Source organism: Cetorhinus maximus, chromosome 8, assembly GCF_964194155.1.
Source record: "Cetorhinus maximus chromosome 8, sCetMax3.hap1.1, whole genome shotgun sequence".
Classification (NCBI taxonomy): Eukaryota; Metazoa; Chordata; class Chondrichthyes; order Lamniformes; family Cetorhinidae; genus Cetorhinus; species Cetorhinus maximus.
The window spans coordinates 58,035,579-58,055,812 of record NC_135886.1 but is presented as its reverse complement, the minus strand read 5'-3'; the positions used below and the strand labels follow the sequence as shown (position 1 = coordinate 58,055,812).

The 20,234-nt window shown below is 47.8% G+C and overlaps 1 protein-coding gene across 1 annotated transcript in view; it reads right to left on the bottom strand.

The window, feature by feature from the left end:
• Positions 1-20,234, bottom strand: part of LOC144683184 (voltage-dependent L-type calcium channel subunit alpha-1S-like) — a 258,879-nt gene that overhangs the window by 65,564 nt on the left and 173,081 nt on the right. Inside the window, exons 24-25 of the mRNA XM_078546145.1 lie at positions 14,755-14,838; positions 12,942-12,998 (exon numbers count right to left, since the gene is read on the bottom strand). Of these exons, the coding sequence (XP_078402271.1) occupies positions 12,942-12,998; positions 14,755-14,838 (141 nt within the window). The remainder of the gene's footprint in view (positions 1-12,941; positions 12,999-14,754; positions 14,839-20,234) is intronic.

Sequence of the window (20,234 nt, the reverse complement as noted above, 5' to 3'; positions counted from 1 at the left end):
ACAGCAAGTAATTAGGAAAGCTAATAGAATGTTATAATATATTGCGAGGGGAATTGAATACAAAAGTAGGGAAGTTATGCTTCAGTTATAAAGAGCACGAGTGAGACCACATCTGGAGTACTGTGTACAGTACTGTCCACCAGGTTTATGGAAGGATGTAAATGCATGAGAAGCAGTTCAGAGAAGGTTTACCAGGCTAATACCTGGAATGGGTGCGTTGTCTTATGAGGAAAGGTTAGAACCATAGAAAAGTTACAGCACAGAAGGAGACCATTCGGCCCATCTTGTCCATGCCAGCCTGAGGACACCCAGGTGCCCTTTCTAATCCCAACTTCCTGCACCAGGCCCATAGCCCTGCAGCTTACAGCACTTAAGGTGCAGATCCAGGTACTTTTTAAAAGAGTTTAGAGTTTCTGCCTCTACCACCAACTTGGGCAGCGAATTCCAGAGACCCACTACCCTCTGCATAAAAAAGTTCTTCCTCATGTCCCCCCTACCACCTTCTGCCACTTACCCTGAATCTATGTCCCCTGGTTCTAGAATTCTCCACCAAGGGAAACAATTTTATCCTGTCCACTCTATCTATTCCCCTCAGAATTTTGTACACCTCAATCAAGTCACCTCTCAGCCTTCTTTGTTCTAAGGAAAATAACCCCAACCTATCCAATCTCTCCTCGTAGTTACACTTTTCCAACCCTGGCAACATTCTTGTAAACCTCCTCTGCAATTTCTCCAGAGCTATTACGTCCTTCCTGTAATGTGGTGACCAGAACTGCACACAATGCTCCAGTTGTGGCCTCACCAGTATTTTATACAATTCCAACATTATATCCTTACTTTTATATTCTATACCTCTGCCAATGAAGGAGAGCATTCCATATGCCTTCTTTACAATCTTGTCTACTTGAACTGCTGCCTTCAGGGACCTGTGTACTTGTACGCCAAGATCTCTCACTTCATCTACCCCTCGTAGTATATTCCCATTTATTTTGTAATCCCTGTAACTGTTTGACCTCCCTAAATGTATGACCTCACACTTCTCGATGTTAAAATCCATCTGCCACTTTACCGCCCACTTCACCAACCCATCTATATCGTTTTGGAGATTACGGCTATCCTCTACACTATCCACTACTCGGCCAATCTTTGTGTCATCTGCAAATTTCCCAATCGTGCCCCCCACATTCACGTCCAAATCATTAATATATAACACGAACGGCAAGGGTCCCAATACCGAGCCCTGTGGAACACCACTTGAGACAAATTTCCATTCACAAGGGCATCCATCGACCATTACCCTTTGTTTCCTGTTACAAAGCCAACCTTTTATCCAGTTTGCTGCATTACCCTGAATCCCATGGGCTTTTACTTTCCTGACCAATCTGCCATGTGGAACCTTGTCAAATGCCTTGCTAAAATCCATGTACACAACATCCACTGCACTACCTTCATCAACCCTTCTTGTCACTTCCTCAAAGAATTCAATCAAATTTATGAGACAAGACCTTCCTTCAACAAATCCATGCTGACCATCCCTGACTAGTCCATGCCTTTCCACTTGACAGTTAATCCTATCTCTCAGGATTGATTCTACTAATTTGCTCACTACCGATGTAAGACTAACTGGCCTATAATTGTTTGGCATTTCCTGTGATCCCTTTTTAAACAACGGAACTACATTTGCATTTCTCCAGTCCTCCAGTACCTCCCCTGTATCTCGTGAAGATTGGAAAATCATCCTCAGAGCATCTGCTATCTCCTCCCTGACTTCCTTCAGCAGCCTCGGAAACAATCCATCTGGCCCTGGTGACTTATCAACTTTCAAGGATTTCAACCCTTCAAGTACTTCCTCTCTCTTTATGACTATCCCATCCAATATCTCGCAGTGTTTCTCCTGGACTACTGTATCTACATCCTCCCTTTCCTTCGTAAGTACGGAGACAAAATACTCATTCAAAACCCTTCCCACAGCCTCTGCATCTACACACAAGTTTTCATTTCTGATAGGTCCCACTTTTTCCTTAACTAGCCTTTTAGCATTAATGTATTGGTAAAACATCTTTGGATTATCTTTAACTTTACTTGCTAATCTTTTTTCATGCCCTCTCTATGATTTCCTTATTTCCTTTTTCACTTCGTCCCTGCACTTCCTATATTCGTCTAGGCTGTCTGAAGTGCTTAGTTCTTTGTGCCTATCGTACGCTTTCTTTTTCTGTTTGATCTTCCCCTGTATTCCTCTAGGCAACCAGGGGGGTCTAGATTTGGCAGTACCACTCTTATTTTTGTAGGGGACATGTCTACTTTGTACAATTAGGATCTCGCTTTTTAGTGCTTCCCACTGGTTTCCACTGTTTTATCCTCCAGCAATGCTGTCCAGTCCACCTCAGCCAAGTCCCTTCTCATTTCTGCAAAATTTGCCTTCCCCCAGTTCAAGACTTTTACTCCTGCCTTATCTCTGTCCTTTTCCATGGTAGTGCTAAATCTAACTGAATTGTGATCACTGTCCCCGATATGGTCGCCAACTGTCACTTCACCCACTTGCCCTTCTTTGTTCCCCAGGTTAAACAGGTTAGGTTTGTGTCCCCTGGAGTTTAGAAGAGTAAGAGGCGGCTTGATTGAAACATATAAGATCCTGAGAGGTCTTGACAGGGTGGATATGGAGAGGATGTTTCCTCTTGTGGGAGAATCTAGAACTAGGGGGTCACTGTTTAAAAATAAGGGATCGCCCATTTAAAACAGAGGTGAGGTGGAACTTTTTCCCTCAGAGGGTCGTGAGTCTTTGGAACTTTCTTCCTGAAAAGGTGGTGGAAGCAGAGTCTTTGACTATTTTTAAGGCAGAGGTAGATAGATTCTTGGTAAGCAAGAGGGTGGTAGGCAGGATGCAGATTTCAGGTTACTATCAGATCAGCCATGATCTTATTGAATGGTGGAGCAGGCTTGAGGAGCTGAATGGCCTACTCCTGCTCCTTGTTCATATGCTCATAAGAAAAGGAAATGTCATAAGAAACTTGTAAGGGGCATCAAAATCAGCACAAAAGCTTTTACTTTAATGGAGGGGGGGTCAGAAACAAAAGTGGGCCCCTTGATTACTGATAATGGTGATAATGTCAATGAAAAGAAGGAAATGGTGAACATGCTGAATAATTTCTTTGTGTCAATATTGTTGAGGAAAAGGTCAGCTGCCAGACATCCCAAGGAAACTAATACTGAATGAGAAACAGGGACTCACCAAAATCAACATAAAAAAAGAGCAATGAAGAAAATAACAGGACTGAAAAGTGACAAACTTCCAGCACCAGGTGGTTTCCATCCCAGGGATTTAAAGGAAGTAGGTGAGAACATTGCAGATTCCGTAACTACATTTTTTAAAAGTTCTCTTGATCAGGGAAACTTTCCTTTAAATTGGAAAATTGTGCATGTCACTCTGTTGTTTAAAACGGCTGAACATGGTTATGTGCAACAACAGCATGATCACTTCCTGCACATGTCATTAATGCCTGTAACATCAAAGCCAGCAAAAGATTATTAAAATACAGAAGATCTATAGAACAAGCTGAAGAAGATTCACAGAATTCTCTCTAGATTAGAGTCATGTTAATCCTGGTAGAAACAATCCAAAAGGCTGCTTATAAGGTTTACACTTTGCTGTACATTATTTTACAACTGCAAACATGTTCACATGTCCTTACACTATATAGTTATACCATATCTATACCTTATACCTTATACCATACCTTACACCATATAGTACACTATATGTAGTGGGATAGTGTTATTTTGTGATGTGAAAGACTCAGGACGGAATCGTCCCATATTTGCACTAAGTGCAGTAGCGGGTGGGAAAAAGGATGTCTTACCCACCAGCTGCAATGGTGGGTATTTGCGCCATATCGTCCCATTCCCGCCTCATTCATTATGCATTCCCAGGAACCATGCCAGGTCGCTGGCTGGGTGGCCTCTGATTCACCCACTCCGCCGTCACCTCAAGCCTTTAGCCTCATAAACCCGTCACACATGAACAGGATTCTCATTCCCTGCCAGTTCAAGGGACATTACCATTCACTCTCACACACACACACATTCATCTGCCCCGCAGATCGTGTCCTCATCCTGTCCATGGCACCACTCACCACCCACACATGCCAGGCATCCTTTTCATCTGGCCTGGCAGGGATCCTGCTTATACTCTCTCCATCTCTATTCATGTAGGACAAGCTGGCACACAACAAAAGGGAGAGGTCACAGACTGATGGAAGAATGCCTGAAATCAAAGTCTACACAGAATTTGAAAACAGAGCGATCCAGCTGGCCGGCGATGACCTGGACCATTCCTGTGCTGATGGTGAGGTCAGCGGTGCTCTACCAAGTGAGGATCCAGCAGTGCAGCATCCATCAGACAACCATGCTGTGAGTGACTTCCCCTGTTAAGCAGTGCCCTGCCATGCAGTAATTATGTCTCCTTTCTTTTGCAGGTACATCTGGGAAGCAGTCGTGGGGGTCCACAACACAGGTCCTCGACTCAAGCCCCAAAGAAACCTCAGATGAAGAATCTGATGACACCCTCTTTGAAGACCCATCACAGCATTCTCCCTCATTCTCGACCAGAGTAGAGACATACACCTCATTGGGACCTATCTTTAGAGTAGTCTCAGGATCACAATCTGACAAGCACATCGCACTGTCTGATCCACAATAGGCGGCGGCAGGGACTTACCAGGTCCCTGTCACTCGGAGGGCTGCTGGGGCTAGAATGTTGCTGAGTCCGAGTCAGATGACTAGCCTCTTGACTCAGTCATGTCACAGTTGCTGGAGCTGCAAAGGCAAGCTCGGGAACATCAGGAAGGGATGTCCGTTGCACTCCTCAGATTGCAAGGCACGATGGAGAAGTCTGTCCATCTTCAGTCTGAGGTGACAGCGCCAGTATGCCAATGCACTGAGGTCAACACTGGCCGGATGGCGGCCGCCATGGAGATATTGGTCCAAGACATCACTCCTGCACTGCTGCGTGGGCTGAACTCCATCGCTAATGCCATAGCTGGTCTCCAACAATGTCACCATGAGTGGGGTACTGAGCAGCTCGGTCTTACTCCAGCTTCTCCTCTTCTTCAAGGAGTCAGCCTGGGGCCCTCAGGCACCCATAGTGGGAGGATCAGCAGGTGGCTCCCAGAGTGTCCGGCCCAATCAAATCCCCTCTTTCTGTGACCCCAGCAGCTCCAGCTCCACAGCTCGAGGAGGGTGCCACTGCCACATAGCAGGACACTGAAAGCTGGCCGGGGCGCTCCAAGTCTCGCCCCTCCAGAGGGCGCCTGCCAAAGTCATCACAGACAGGGCAAATAGTCATCAGGCTGCCTCCACCCCTGCTGTGGATGCTGTGAGCACCAAGATGTAGCAGCAGGGTTAGGAAGGTTAAGAAGATGTAGTTGCACAGTCTGGGCATGGGTGTTAATCACTTGTACATAATGTTCACTACTGTCAATAAACTCCCATGTCTCCCTGCCTGTGGTTCCTTGTTCTGATGAGCAGTGTTCGTGTCACTCAGATGTGAAACCTTGGTCCTTGCACAAGGTAAGGGCTGGTGTCTCTCCCTATGCTTTGTGCAACATTCCCAGCATACTGATGCCTGCTAGTCTTGCCAGTGCCACCATCATTCCTGAAGCCCTCGTCATCAGAGGAGTCATGCAACTCCTCCATCTCCTCCTCAGCCAACTCCTCTCCCCATTGCAATGCCAGGGTGTTAAGGGCACAGCTGGAGACAACCATGCACGACACCCTCTATGGACTGTATTGCAGGGCTCCACCTGACCGGTCCAGGCACCAGGACATCATTTTCAGCATCCCAATGGTTTACTCCACCAAGGTGTGAGTTGCAGCATGAGCCTCGTTGTACCTTCTCTCTGCTGCAGTCTGAGGCTGCTGCGCGGGTGTCATCAGCCGCAGCCTCTGTGGGTAGCTCTTGTCCCCAAGGAGCCTTCCCTGCAGCCTCCGTGGACCCTGGGAGATGTCAGAGATCTGAGACTGACTGTGAATGCAGGAGTCATGGACACTCCCTGGGAACCGTATGCAGACCTTTGGATGTGTTTGTGGTGGTCACACACCAACTGCACATTCAGCAAGTGGAAGCCCTTGCAGTTGACGTAGTCGACCATTTGTTGCCACGGAGATCTGAGCGCCACGAGTGCAGTCGATGGCTCCCTGCACCTCTGGGAAACCTGAGATCTGGGCAAATCCCAGTGCTCTTGCTTCCTGGCTTTCCTGATCCTGGGCGAAATGCACAAAGTTGTGTCCCCTCGTGAAGATGGCATCCGTGACCTCATGGATGCATTTGTGCGTGGAGGCTTATGATACCCACAGAGGTCACCTGTGGAGTCCTGAAAGGAGTCACTGGTGTAGAAATTTAGCGCCGCAGTCACTTTCACGGCTACTGGCAGTGGATGTCCTCCATGTCCCTGTGGCGCCAAATCCTGCAGCAGGTGGCAGATATGACCGACCAATTCCATGGACATGTGCAATCTTCGGTGACACTGTTCGTCAGTCATCTGCAGGAATGACAAACACCGTCTATAGACCCTGGGTCTAGCTAGGCGTCGACCAGCGATGGCTCACTGTGGTTCTTCAGTGGCATGTGCGGGAGCCCCAGCCACCCCTTCTTCCTGAAGGTGCAGCTCCTCCCTCTGCGCAGCTAGGCACCTCCGTCGCTCTCTTCTCCTTCGTCTCTGCTCTCTGTAAGCCATAAGGCACACAGCTGGGTCACCAGGCTCCATACTCCTGATATAGTCCTCTTGCAGGATGGCGAGAGAAGCATGGGTTAGCTTGGGCGAACTGAGAACCTCTCTTGGTTAAGTGTGAAGGCCCCTTAATGCATCCCGGAGAGTGTTGGCCACCACATGGATAGCCAGAGTTCAGTGCACAGCATGGCTGCCCAAAACCCCACCCACCTCCGCCCCACTCCACCCGACCGATTGGCGGTAGCTTTGCCCACTGGACTGCATGCCATGCTCTCAGCTCAGGCACAGGCATTTTCCGAACCCGCGCTGCAGTGCTGCCTTGTTAGCTTGAACCATGGGAGAGACTGGTCCAAACCAGGATGATGACATTGCAAGGGGCTGTGAGCACCTCCACCAGTGACTGCTCCAGCTTTCACAAAGAGATTGTACAATGTTCACAGTCATCCAGCTGTTCTGCAGTCCATTAAAATGCTCATTAGTTTGCAGTCTGTGCCCGAGAGGTGAAAAGTTCTGAAGCACTTGGTGGCACGTTCATGCCTCTGTGTTGCTTGAGTGGGCAGATAAGCTAGAGGCCCAACTCCAAGCATGTCAATATGGCTACGCCTCAATTGTCTCAACTGCAGAGGAATAGTCACTTTACACGAGGTTTCCCTAATGCGTGGCCACTTCCCCACGTGCTTGTGCACTACCATCAACCACAGTGCAGTCCTTGCTCCAGTATTGCACTGTCAGCCAACCGGGAAAGAGCGACTTGCCTGCGTCCTCGCCTGAATGCGTGGCGCCTCAGCCTTGAAGTCCAACAGGTGATCCTGCGACTACTGCACAATGTTACTGTGCACTCACCTCCGAGTTCCCCTCAAAGTGCAGCCTGCCAGGTACAGGCCTTGTTTATGCTGTTGTGAAACACGTCAATCCGGATAATGCAGCGTGGGGGGTTGATTTCAGTGAGCAGGGCTTATAATCATATGCAGATGTATTAAAATGGCATTCCTGATGTCTGGCAGCGGGAAACACAGCCCACCATCGACGGGCAGAGCGGACGATCGTAAACTGGTTTCACAATGTCATGAAACTGATTTTTGGGTTTTCTGCCATATTGTCTGTTCACACCCACCTTGATGCCCATCGCCAAAGGGTACAGAAAATTCCAGCCTCAGAATTTAGGAACATTTAGGAATTTTAAAAATCTTTAGCACCCTAAAATAACTGGACATCACCACTACAAAGAAGACTAATTCAGTTAATTCTACTACTATGAACCAGGAATAGAGAACCAATATGGGCATGAGGGGAATGATGAATATTATGGCATGTACGAGTTGCTCACAGAGTAGCAGAAACTGCAACAACTGGGGGAGTTAGGTGGATCCTGATAGACCACAGTTCAGAGAACAGAGCACTGTGGAGGGAGGGCTCGGGAGACAGGATGAGGGAGGTGGAGGAGGGCCTGGGAGAGGGGAGCGAGGGCCCGGGAGGGCAGAGCGAGGGCCCGGGAGGGCGGAGCGAGGGCCAGGGAGGGTGAAGTGAGGGTCAGAGATGGAGGAGCGAGGGCCAGGGAGGGGGGTGCGAGGGCCAGGGAGAGGGGATCGAGGGCTTGGGGGAGGGGTGAAGGATATGGGTGAGGGGAGCGAGGGCCTGGGAGTAGGGAGGGCTTGGGAGAGGGCAGTGAGGGCTTGGAAGTGAGGGGGGCCCAGGAGAGGGGGCATGGGCTTAGGAGAGATGGGCTGCGGGAGGGCTTGGGACAGGGGTGGCGAGGGCTCAGGTGAGGGGGCTCAGGTGAGGTGGGGAGCGAGGGTTTGGGAGAGGGAGCAAGGCAAGGGGACGAGGCCTTGGGAGGGAGGCCAAGGGATCAGTAAAGGGGATGTGAGGACTTTGCCGAAGTTGGGCAGTGGGAGGGGACTGGCAACAGACAGGGTGTGCGTTGATTTTACTTTATTTACTTCTTGTTATTCACAGTGTAGCTGAGCAAGTGATGTCACCAGTCATGCAGGCACAAAGCAGTAATAGCACCGGCTGACAGGCACCCCCCCGCCACCCCCAAATGGGAGCAACTGCACATTTGTAAGCGTACACAGTGCAAATGGAACGCTCAGGTGCAACCATTCCTGGTGCCAGACCGATCGGCATCAGGAATTACAGTGTTTCCAAATAAAAAATGAGAGTAGGAAACCAATGAATTCTGTACCAGTTTGTCAAATATTATAGACTAGAGTCTATAATTAAGGATAGGATGACTGAACACCCTGAAAACTTGCTGCTGCTCAGAGAAAGAAGTAGCATGGATGTGTAAGGGTAGACCATGTCTTATGAATCTGATTGGATGTTTTAATGAGGTGACTGAAGTATAGTAAGGAGAGTGTCCATAGATGTTATTTATATGTACTTCAGAAGGTATTTGATGAAGTCCCTCATAAGAGATTGACAGCTGATAGAATTGAAGGTAAATGATTGACTTGGTCAGGAAATTGGTTGAGAGGCAGGAGTCAGAGAGAAGGGATAATGATAACTCGAATTGACAGGGTGTGACTAGTGTCCTCAATGATTCTGGGACATGGGGTCTCAACTATTCACTGACTTAGATGATGGGTTAGAAAGTCACATATCCATTTACCAATGATTCAAAGATAGGTGAAATTGTAAGCAGTGTAGATGCAAGCATAAAATCCTAAAGGTATATTGATAGATTAAGTGAATGGGAAAAACTATGACAAATGATTTACAATGTAGGCAAATGTCAGGTCATCTATTTTGCATTTACAAAGGAAGAACAAGGTACTTTCTAAATGATGAAAAGCTGGAAACAGTAGAGGTCCAAAGAGACTTGGGGGTCCATGTATTCAGTTCATTAAAATAGCATGAGCAGGTACAGAAAACAACCTGAAAGGCTAATAGAATGCCGGCCTTTATATCTTAAGGGCTAGAATACAAGAGGGTAGAAGTCATGTTTGAGCTATACAAGGGCCTGATGAAACCAGGGTGCTGCGAGCATGGGCACCACACCTGAGGAAGGATATACTGGCCCTGGAGGGAGTACAATGAGATGTACCAAAATGATACCGGGACTCCAAAGGTTAGATTATGAGGCTAGATTAGGGTTACAGTCCCTGGAATTGAGAAGGTTAAGGGGTGATTTGATCAGCATCTTCATTCTACTTAATGGGAACTGATAGGGTCGATAGAGAGAAACTATTTCCACTAGTTGAAGAGTCTAGAACTAGGAGCAGAGTCTAAAAATGAGAGTCAGACCTTTCAGGCTGAGGTTATGAAACACTTCTTTAGACAAAGGGTGGTAGAGGGTTTGAACTCTCATCTCATAAAGGTGAATTGAACTTAGGTCAATTGTTAATTTTAAATCTGAAATTGATGGATTTTTGTTAACCAAAAGTATTAAGGGATATGGTGCTAAGACGAGTATATGAAGTTGGTCATAGTTAAACCTTGAGCTCCTTGAACGATGGAACTGACGCAAGGACTAAATTTTCCTCCTGTTGCTATGTTTCTGTACAATGACTTCTTTGCCTCAATTTAAACATTGGGGAGTCATCATCTCCTGCCCCCACAAATTCCATTCCCCTCTCAGTCACTGCTTCTATTTGATCCTGAGCTAAGCTTCTAACTTGTCCATTACAAAAACCTCCATCTTTGTAAAGTCAACCAAACTCCGTCCCTGTCTTAGCTCATCTGCTGCTGAAACCCTCATTCATCTTTTCACCTCTAGACTTGGCTATTCAAATGCACTCCTGGCTGGCCTTTTACTATCCGTAAACATGAGGTCATCCAAAACTTTGCTGCCCATGTCTTTGCACTAAGTTCTGTTCACTTATCACCTCCGTGCTCACTGACACACAAAGGCTACATTAAGCAACAAATTAATCACTAACACTATCAGCCACTATCAACATTCTGGGCGTTACCATTGACCAGAACTGAACTGGACTAGCCACATAAATACTGTGGCTACAAGTGCAGGTCAGAGGCTAGGAATCCTACAATGAGTAACTCATCTCCTGACTTCCCAAAGCCTGTCCACCATCTAAAGGTACAAATCAGAAGGGTGATGGAATACTCCCCACTTGCCTGGATCAGTGCAGCTCCAACAACACTCAAGAAGCTTGACACCATCCAAGACAAAGCAGCCCGCTTGATTGTCACCACATCCACAAATATTTACTCCCTCCACCATCGACGCACAGTGGCAGCAGTGAATACCATCTACAAGATGCACTGCAAAAACTCACCAAGGCTCCTGAGACAGCACCTTCCAAACCCATGACCACTACCATCTAGAAGGACAAGGGCAGCAGATACATGGGAACACCACCACCTGGAAGTTTCCCTAGTCACTCACCACCCTGACTTGGAAATATATCGCCATTCCTTCACTCGCATTCCAGTTAATGGGCTCACAGACCATGTTAATGAGTGACTGAAAAAGATATTCTTCAGACCCATTATTCCTCCACAAGCCAGAGCTAGGATTCAACGTCAGTAAATGTTTAATCCACTGAGAAAACCAACATTATTATCACATCTATTTCCATCCACAATGAGTCAAAACCCTGGAACTTACTCCATAACACCATTGTGGGTGTACCCACTCCACATGGGCTGCAGGGGTTCAAGATGGCAGCTCATCAGCATCTTTTCAAGGGCAATTAAGGATGAGAAATAAATGCTGGCTTAGCCAGCGACACCCATACCCCTTAAGCGAATACAAAAAAAAGGAATTTTAAAATTCTCACTCTTGTTCTCAAATCCCTCCATGACCTCGCCCCTCCTTATCTCTGTAACTCCATCCAGCTCCACATCCCTCTGGGATATCTGCGCTCCTCTAATTCCGGCATCCAGAGCAACTGCTATTTATTTATCCACCGTTGGTGGCTGTGTCTTCACCTGCTGAGAGCGAAAGCTCTGGAATTCCCTTCCTAAACTTCTTCATCTCTCTCTCCTCAAAGCTGCCTCTAAAATCTACCTCTTTGACCTAGCTTTAGGTCACCTGCCTAACATGTGGTCCAGCGTCCATTTTCTTGATTATGTCTCCATGGAGTACATCAGGAAATTAATTTTGTGATATGAAAGCTGCTGTACAAGTGTTTGTTCTCGATCAGGGCTAGTAGCACCCAATATGGGAATAAACAGGCAATCGAGCCAGAAGTCTGGGGAACCAAAATTCATGCATGTGGTGACTTGGAAGTACAGTGGAGTTGGGCAGAAAAACGGCAAGGACTTGATGCGACGGAGCAGATTGAGTTAGTGCGAGAGGTACGAGGGAGACCGTGTGAAGCCAAGGCCCAGTTAGTGGGCTCACAGACCATGTTAATGAGTGACTGAAAAAGATATTCTTCAGACCCGTTATTCCTCCACCAGCCAGAGCTGGGGTTCAACGTCAGTAAATGTTTAATCCACTGAGAAAACCAACATTATCACATCTATTTCCATCCACAATGAGTTGGTTAGGGGCTGCACTGCTCAAAGAAGCAAATTGAGGAAGTTAAGTGGATCTTGGGGCACATGTAAGGTTCAAGATAGAACATTTTGGATTCTGATCCCCCTCCCAGACTAACACAGTGCAATGGACAATCAGGGGAATTGAGGCAGACTTAGCGGTGGAGTAGGTTTGTGCAGTCTGAACACAAGCTCACCCAGTATAGTGTGTTACTCACAATCCAGCCACACTGGCTGTTCTAGGCCTCAGCGTGGTCAAGCATACTGAGACATCACAATGAACTCTCTGTCCCTCTGGGTGAAACATGACTGGGTTCACATGCAGAGGGTGGGTGGGGGGGGGATAGAACTTCTGTGCTTACTTCCAGCTCTAAGGTTTTGTAGTTTGAGCCATGATGCTGACATTCTTTGGTGCACTGTGATCCTACTTCTTAGTCAATCGGGGTTTGACCGCCTTGGTGTCTCTCAGGCCTAGCCAGAGGCTGAAAACTGCTGGGCCCAGGCCTTGTTACAGCTTTCTGCAGAATCATTAACTCCTTAAAGAGGCTTTGAACATCAGCAAGAGGGATCAATCTGTGCCTGGGCCCAGCCCCCACAGGACAGGCTGTTAACTCAATGTGTTTGCTTCTTTGAGTGTTTGTATCTGATTTGATAGTTGATTATACCACACTACATGATAAGAGATTTATTGTGAACTCCACACTCCAAAAGGAAGGAAATCTGAACCACAGCACTGCACACACCCAAGCCCACATGCAGCCGGATATTTACACTGGAGTCGCATCCAGAGCTCAGGCAGTAGAGGCCCCCACTGGAAGCAAGAGCTGTCTGTCAAAGGAATGAAGAAGTGAGCAGAGAGCATGAGTGAGAGGGAGAGAAAGAGAGAGAGACTAGGGAACTGAGAGAGAGAGAGGGAGAAAGAGAGAAGGGGAAAGAGAGAGAATGAAAGGGAGGGACAGAGAAAAACATAAAGAAAGAAATACATAGAGAAAGGGAAAGGGGGAGACTCACAGAGGGAGAGAGATGGAGATAGAAATAGAGAGATGGGTAAAGAAAGAAATCACGTACAGAACAAGCCCTTATATACCCACACATTCACTCAATAACACCAATCTGTACACACACACACGCACCACGCACGCACGCTCACACACACGCAACAGGCCACATTGCTGGGGTGTCCAATACTCACAGATGGCTCAGGGATTGGATAAGGTAGGGCTCATCCTGGGCACACTGGACTTTTACACCAGGGTCCCTGTGCTACACCTACAGTGGATACTGCAGAACCTCTTTTACAGTGTGTGTGGCCACATTGAACTCTTACTGAATAGTGTGATCCAACAGTGTTCCAGTGGCCAGTGAGGATTGTCCCAAACCCATCATCCCTCCCTTTGCCACCCACTGCCAACTTGTTGACCTTGGACAGTACTTGCAGTTGACCCCCAGGGGTTGGGGAGCCAAGAAGTAGTTATGGCCAATGGGAGACATCCCAGGCAGTAAGCTGTGTCCATGGCTACAGGTTCAATCAATCAGCACTTTCACTAACACATGCAAAAGCAGGGTGGAATAGCGCAAACAAGCCCATAGCAGCGACACCAGTCCACACCATCCCATACCAACCCAAACCATCCCAAACCAGCTCACACCAGTACAGACCATCCCACATGAGCACAGATCAGCCCAAACCAGTTCACACCAGCCCAAATAAAAGCTCTCACCAGCCAACACTTGCTCATACCAGGCCATATTGGCTCATACCAGCACACACTAGCTCAAACCAGCTCAAAGCAGCTCACACCAGTTCATGCCAACATAGACAGAATGGTCAGGCACTTCATCTATATTGAATGATTAGGTCATTTGAGAAAGTAGTGAGCCTTGGGATAAAACTCTATTCCTCCATCTCAAACAAAATGAGACAAAGCAAAGCGCATGTAAGGTTTACTTTTCACACATTCCACATCAGAACCAAGGAGCTGGCATTCTGCCGCCTCCAGTTTACAACAGAGAATCACTGAGTCCCTAGTCCTCAATCAATCCTCCAATCTACAAGCACACGCTTGCTATCTGGGGAAGCCAGCAACATCTCACTAGGTACTGCAAGTCCATAGCCCTTGGACCCCATCCTGTGGAGTTGGGGTCAGGACTCGGGCTCAGGACCCTCACTGTTTTGAGCTCAGGACCCTCACTGTTTTGGGCTCAGGACCCTCACTGTTTTGGGCTCAGGACCCTCACCCAAGTCGGGCTGAGGCTGAGAGTGTGCAATATGGGAATGTCCAGAGAGACTGAAAAAGAAAAGATGAAACAGGGAAGAAAAAGGCGAAGGGAACTGATTAGCGATCAGAGCTGAAATCGAGCAGCTAGACCACCCATCAAGGCTGTTTCCAGGCACATTTATATTTAACAGAAAACTCCTTTATTGTTCATTCACTTCTACACATCTAATGACAGTAAGGCCAAGCACACAAACCAACAACACACTAAGTTACACTGCAGTGCGATTTCAGCAGGACTCAGGCCATTTCTCCTACATTCCCATCTCATTGCTATAGGATTTTAGTAAACAGACCATTGTACTTACATTGACCTCACTGAGGATAACATCGATGATACTTCCAATGACAATCAGGAAGTCAAACACATTCCAGGGATCTCCAAAATAACCCTAAACAGAGTCAACAGAGTGAGTGTGAGAAAGTGAGAGAGAGGGAGGGCAGGAGAGGAGAGGGGAGAAAGGAGTGAGAAGGGGGAGAGAGAGAGAAGGGAAAGGGGAAGGGTGAAAGGGAAATAGAAAGAGAGTGACAGGGAAAGAGAGGAGAGGGGTAGAGGGAGGGGGAAAGAGATAAAGAGAGGAGAAGAGGAGCAGGGAGAGAGAGGGAGTGGAGAGCAGCAGAGAGCTAAAGGGCTTGGAGGAGGTTAAGCAGTTTGGGACCCAACACTAGGTATATAAATAAAGAGAGGGTTAGAAACTTTCCGTATGGTCCATGGCCCTGCCTCAGACGTGGACGTGTGTGCAGAGTAACACACTGAACCAATTCAATGCTCTAATAGTCTGATCCACTTCCAACATGGCTACACCAATTGGTCAGGCCTTGCAATGAAGGAGCAGTGGTCCCCTCTGGGATCCACCAAACCTCTGTTCAACGCTCTTTAGAGTCACTGAAGATTGTCCTGCTCTGGGATCCAGTGATCTCTTCTAAGATCAGCTGAATCTACAGGATGCACTGACCTGCTCTGTGATTTATTAATCCTGCATGTGGATCCCTTGAATTGCTGGACTACAGTGGCTCCCCACGGCAATCCAACAAATCTTAAAATCCACAGAATCTCTGAGATCCAATTACCTCTCTCTCTCTGGATTCACTGAATCTCTGGGATACACGGACTCCTCAGAAATACATAGAATTTCTGACTATCAGCATAGATCCATTGAATCTATGGGATCCAGTCTAACACCCCTGGCAACTACTGAACACACAGCATCCATTTTCCATCTCGGGATCCTTGAGCAGTCCTGAGATACACAGCCAAATCTGACCCAACTCACTGGATCAAATGCCAAACCTGCATCAGAGTTCATCCCAGGATGATTAGAAACCCAATCGCAAATTACAGGAAACCACTGAGGTGGGGGGCGGGGGTGTTGCGATCAGGGAACTACACCAAGTGGGTCATCAGAGGACACTATTAGAGAAAAACATGGGCGAATGAAAAAGTTCTGAGACAACTGGAGCAAATGAGAATAGAGATTGTCAGCAGCTATTTCCAGCAGGGACTTCGGACGTTCAGGTGGCAACTTGGCAGCCTGAGTAAACAAGATTGAACAGTGTGGGAGACAGAGAGAGAGGGGGTAACAATGATTGATGTGAGAGGGTAACAATGACTAATGTGAGGATGAGAGGGTAACAGTGGCCGATGTGAGAATGAGAGGGTAACAGTGGCCGATTTGAGAGTGAGAGGGCAACAGGGAACACTGTGAGAGTGAGGGGGCAACAGTGACCAGGTGAGAGTGAGAGAGGGTAACAATGACTGTTGTGAGAGTGGGAGGTCGACAGTGATGGACGTGAGAGTGAGAGGGTGACAGTGGCCACTGAGAGAGTGAGAGGGTAACTGTGGCCACTGTGAGAGTGAGGGGGTAACAGTGGCCACTGTGAGAGTGAGGGGGTAACAGTGATTGATGAGACAGTGAGATGGTAACAGTGACCAATGTGAGAATGAGAGGGTTACATTGACCGACGTGAGAGTGAGAGGGTAACAGTGACCGATGTGAGAGAGAGGGTAACAGTGAGCGAAGTGAGAGGGTAACAGTGACTACTATAAGAGTGAGAGGGTAACAGTGACCGATGTGGAGTGAGAGGGTAACAGTGATTGATGTGAGAGTGAGAGGGTAGCAGTGACATTTTAAAGAGTGGGAGGGTAACAGTGACTGATGTGAGAGTGAGAGGGTAACAGTGATTGATGTGGGAGAGTGAGGGTAACAGTCACCACTGAGAGAGTGAGAGGGTAACAGTGATTGATGTGGGAGAGTGAGAGGGTAACAGTGACCACTGAGAGAGTGAGAGGGTAACAGTGACCGATGTGAGAGAGGGTAACAGTGACCACTGAGAGAGTGAGAGGGTAACAGTGACCGATGTGAGAGTGAGAGGGTAACAGTGACCACTGAGAGAGTGAGAGGGTAACAGTGACCGATGTGAGAGTGAGAGGGTAACAGTGACCGATGTGAGAGTGAGAGGGTAACAGTGACCAATGTGAGAGTGAGAGGATAACCGTGGCCGATGAGAGAGTGAGAGGGTAACAGTGAACAGTGTGAGATTGAGAGGGTAACAGTGACCACTGAGAGAGTGAGAGGGTAACAGTGACCAATGTGAGAGTGAGAGGGTAACAGTGACCGATGTGAGAGTGAGAGGGTAACAGTGACCAATGTGAGGGTGAGTGTCTAACAGTGACCAATGTGAGAGTGAGAGGGTAACAGTGACCGATGTGAGAGTGAGAAGGTAACAGTGACCGATATGAGAGTGAGAGGGTAACAGTGATTGATGTGGGAGAGTGAGGGTAACAGTGACCGATGTGAGAGTGAGAGGGTAACAGTGAGCGATGTGAGAGTGAGAGGGTAACAGTGACTGATGTGAGAGCGAGAGGGTAACAGTGACCAATATGAAAGCAAGAGGGTAACAATGGCCGATGTGAGGATGAGAGGGTAACAGTGACCGATGTGAAAGTGAGAAGGTAACAGTGACCGATGTGAGAGTGAGAGGGTAACAGTGAATGATGTGAGAGTGAGAGGGTAACAGTGACAGCTGTGAGGGTGAGTGTCTAACAGTGACCAATGTGAGAGTGAGAGGTAACAGTGACCAATGTGAGAGTGAGAGGGTAACCGTGGCCGATGAGAGAGTGAGAGGGTAACAGTGAACAGTGTGAGATTGAGAGAGGGTAACAGTGACCGATGTGTGAGAGAGGGTAACAGTGACCGATGTGAGAGGGTAACAGTGACTACAATAAAAGTGAGAGGGTAACAGTGATTGATGTGAGAGTGAGAGGGTAGCAGTGACATTTTAAAGAGTGAGAGGGTAACAGTGACTGATGTGAGAGTGAGAGGGTAACAGTGACCAATGTGAGAGTGAGGGTAACAGTGACCAATGTGAGAGTGAGAGGGTAACAGTGACCAATGTGAGAGTGAGGGTAACAGTGACCAATGTGAGAGTGAGAGGGTAACAGTGACCAATGTGAGAGTGAGAGGGTAACAGTGACCACTGTGAGGGTGAGAGGGTAACAGTGACCGATGTGACAGTCAGAGGGTAACAGTGATTGATGTGAGCGAGAAAGAGTAACAGTGGCCGATGTGAGATTGAGAGGGTAACAGGGACCACTAAGAGAGAGAGGGGGTAACAGTGACCGATGAGAGAGGGAGAGGGTAACAGTGACAAATGTGGGAGTGAAAGGGTAACAGTGGCCATTGTTTGGATGAGTGGGTAACAGTGACCGATGTGAGACTGAGACGGTAACAATGGCCAATATGAGAGTGAGGGTAACAGTGACCAGTGTGAGAGTGAGAGGGTAACAGTAACCAGCTTGAGATTGAGAGAGGGAACAATGATGGATGTGAGAGTGAGAGGGTAACAGTGACCGATGTGAGAGTGAGAGGTTAACAGTGAACGACGTGAGAGTGAGAGGGTAACTGTGACCACTGTCAGAGAGAGAGGGTAACAGTGACCAATGTGAGAGTGAGAGGGTAACAGTGACCAATGTGAGAGTGAGAGGGTAACAGTGACCACTGTGAGAGTGAGAGGGTAACAGTGACCACTGTCAGAGAGAGAGGGTAACAGTGACCAATGTGAGAGTGAGAGGGTAACAGTGACCAATGTGAGAGTGAGAGGGTAACAGTGACCACTGTGAGAGTGAGAGGGTAACAGTGATATCGAAATGAGAGCAAGAGGGTAACAGTGACCGATATGAGAGCGAGAGGGTAACAGTGACTGATATGAGAGCGAGAGGGTAACAGTGACCGATGTGAGAGCGAGAGGGTAACAGTGACCGATATGAGAGCGAGAGGGTAACAGTGACTGATATGAGAGCAAGAGGGTAACAGTGACTGATGTGACAGCGAGAGGGTAACAGTGACTGATATGAGAGCGAGAGGGTAACAGTGACTGATATGAGAGCAAGAGGGTAACAGTGACTGATGTGAGAGCGAGAGGGTAACAGTGACCGATGTGAGAGCGAGAGGGTAACAGTGACCGATGTGAGAGCGAGAGGGTAACAGTGACTGATATGAGAGCAAGAGGGTAACAATGACCGATGTGAGAGTGAGAGGATAACAGTGAATGATATGAGAGTGAGAGGGTAACAATGACCGATGTGAGAGTGAGAGGATAACAGTGAATGATATGAGAGTGAGAGGGTAACAGTGACCAATGTGAGAGTGAGAGGGTAACAGTGAGCGATGTGAGAGTGAGAGGGTAACAATGACCGATGTGAGAGTGAGAGGATAACAGTGAATGATATGAGAGTGAGATGGTAACAGTGAGCGATGTGAGAGTGAGAGGGTAACAGTGACCGATGTGAGAGTGAGAGGATAACAGTGAATGATATGAGAGTGAGATGGTAACAGTGACCGATGTGAAAGTGAGAAGGTAACAGTGACCGATGTGAGAGTGAGAGGGTAACAGTGAATGATATGAGAGTGAGAGGATAACAGTGAATGATATGAGAGTGAGATGGTAACAGTGAGCGATGTGAGAGTGAGAGGGTAACAGTGACCGATGTGAAAGTGAGAAGGTAACAGTGACCGATGTGAGAGTGAGAGGGTAATAGTGACCACACTGAGATTGAGAGGGTAACAGTGAACCATGTGAGAGTGAAAGGGTAACAATGAGACACAGTCTATTACTCACCCAATTACAGGTCACCTCTGAGCAGACATAAAAGAGAGAAACCACATTTAACAGCAGCAGCATTCAAAGCAGGCCCCCTTATCCCTGACAGGAGGCCCCACCACCATCAACATCTCTGTCACTTCACTGCTGTTTTTTGCTTCAGGCTTTAGGAGAGGTCACAGTGCTCTGCACCTTTAAGAGAGGTCACAGCGCTCTGCTCGTTTAAGAGAGGTCACAGCGCTCTGCACGTTTAATAGAGGTCACAGTGCTCTGCTCCTTTAATAGAGGTCACAGCGCTCTGCACGTTTAGGAGAGGTCACAGTGCTCTGCTCCTTTAAGAGAGGTCACGGCGCTCTGCTCATTTAAGAGAGGTCACAGCGCTCTGCACGTTTAAGAGAGGTCACAGTGCTCTGCTCCTTTAATAGAGGTCACAGCGCTCTGCATGTTTAGGAGAGGTCACAGTGCTCTGCTCCTTTAATAGAGGTCATAGTGCTCTGCTCCTTTAGGAGAGGTCACAGCGCTCTGCTCCTTTAAGAGAGGTCACAGTGCTCTGCACGTTTAAGAGAGGTCACAGTGCTCTGCACGTTTAAGAGAGGTCACAGCGCTCTGCACGTTTAGGAGAGGTCACAGCGCTCTGCTCCTTTAGGAGAGGTCACAGCGCTCTGCTCCTTTAAAAGAGGTCACAGGG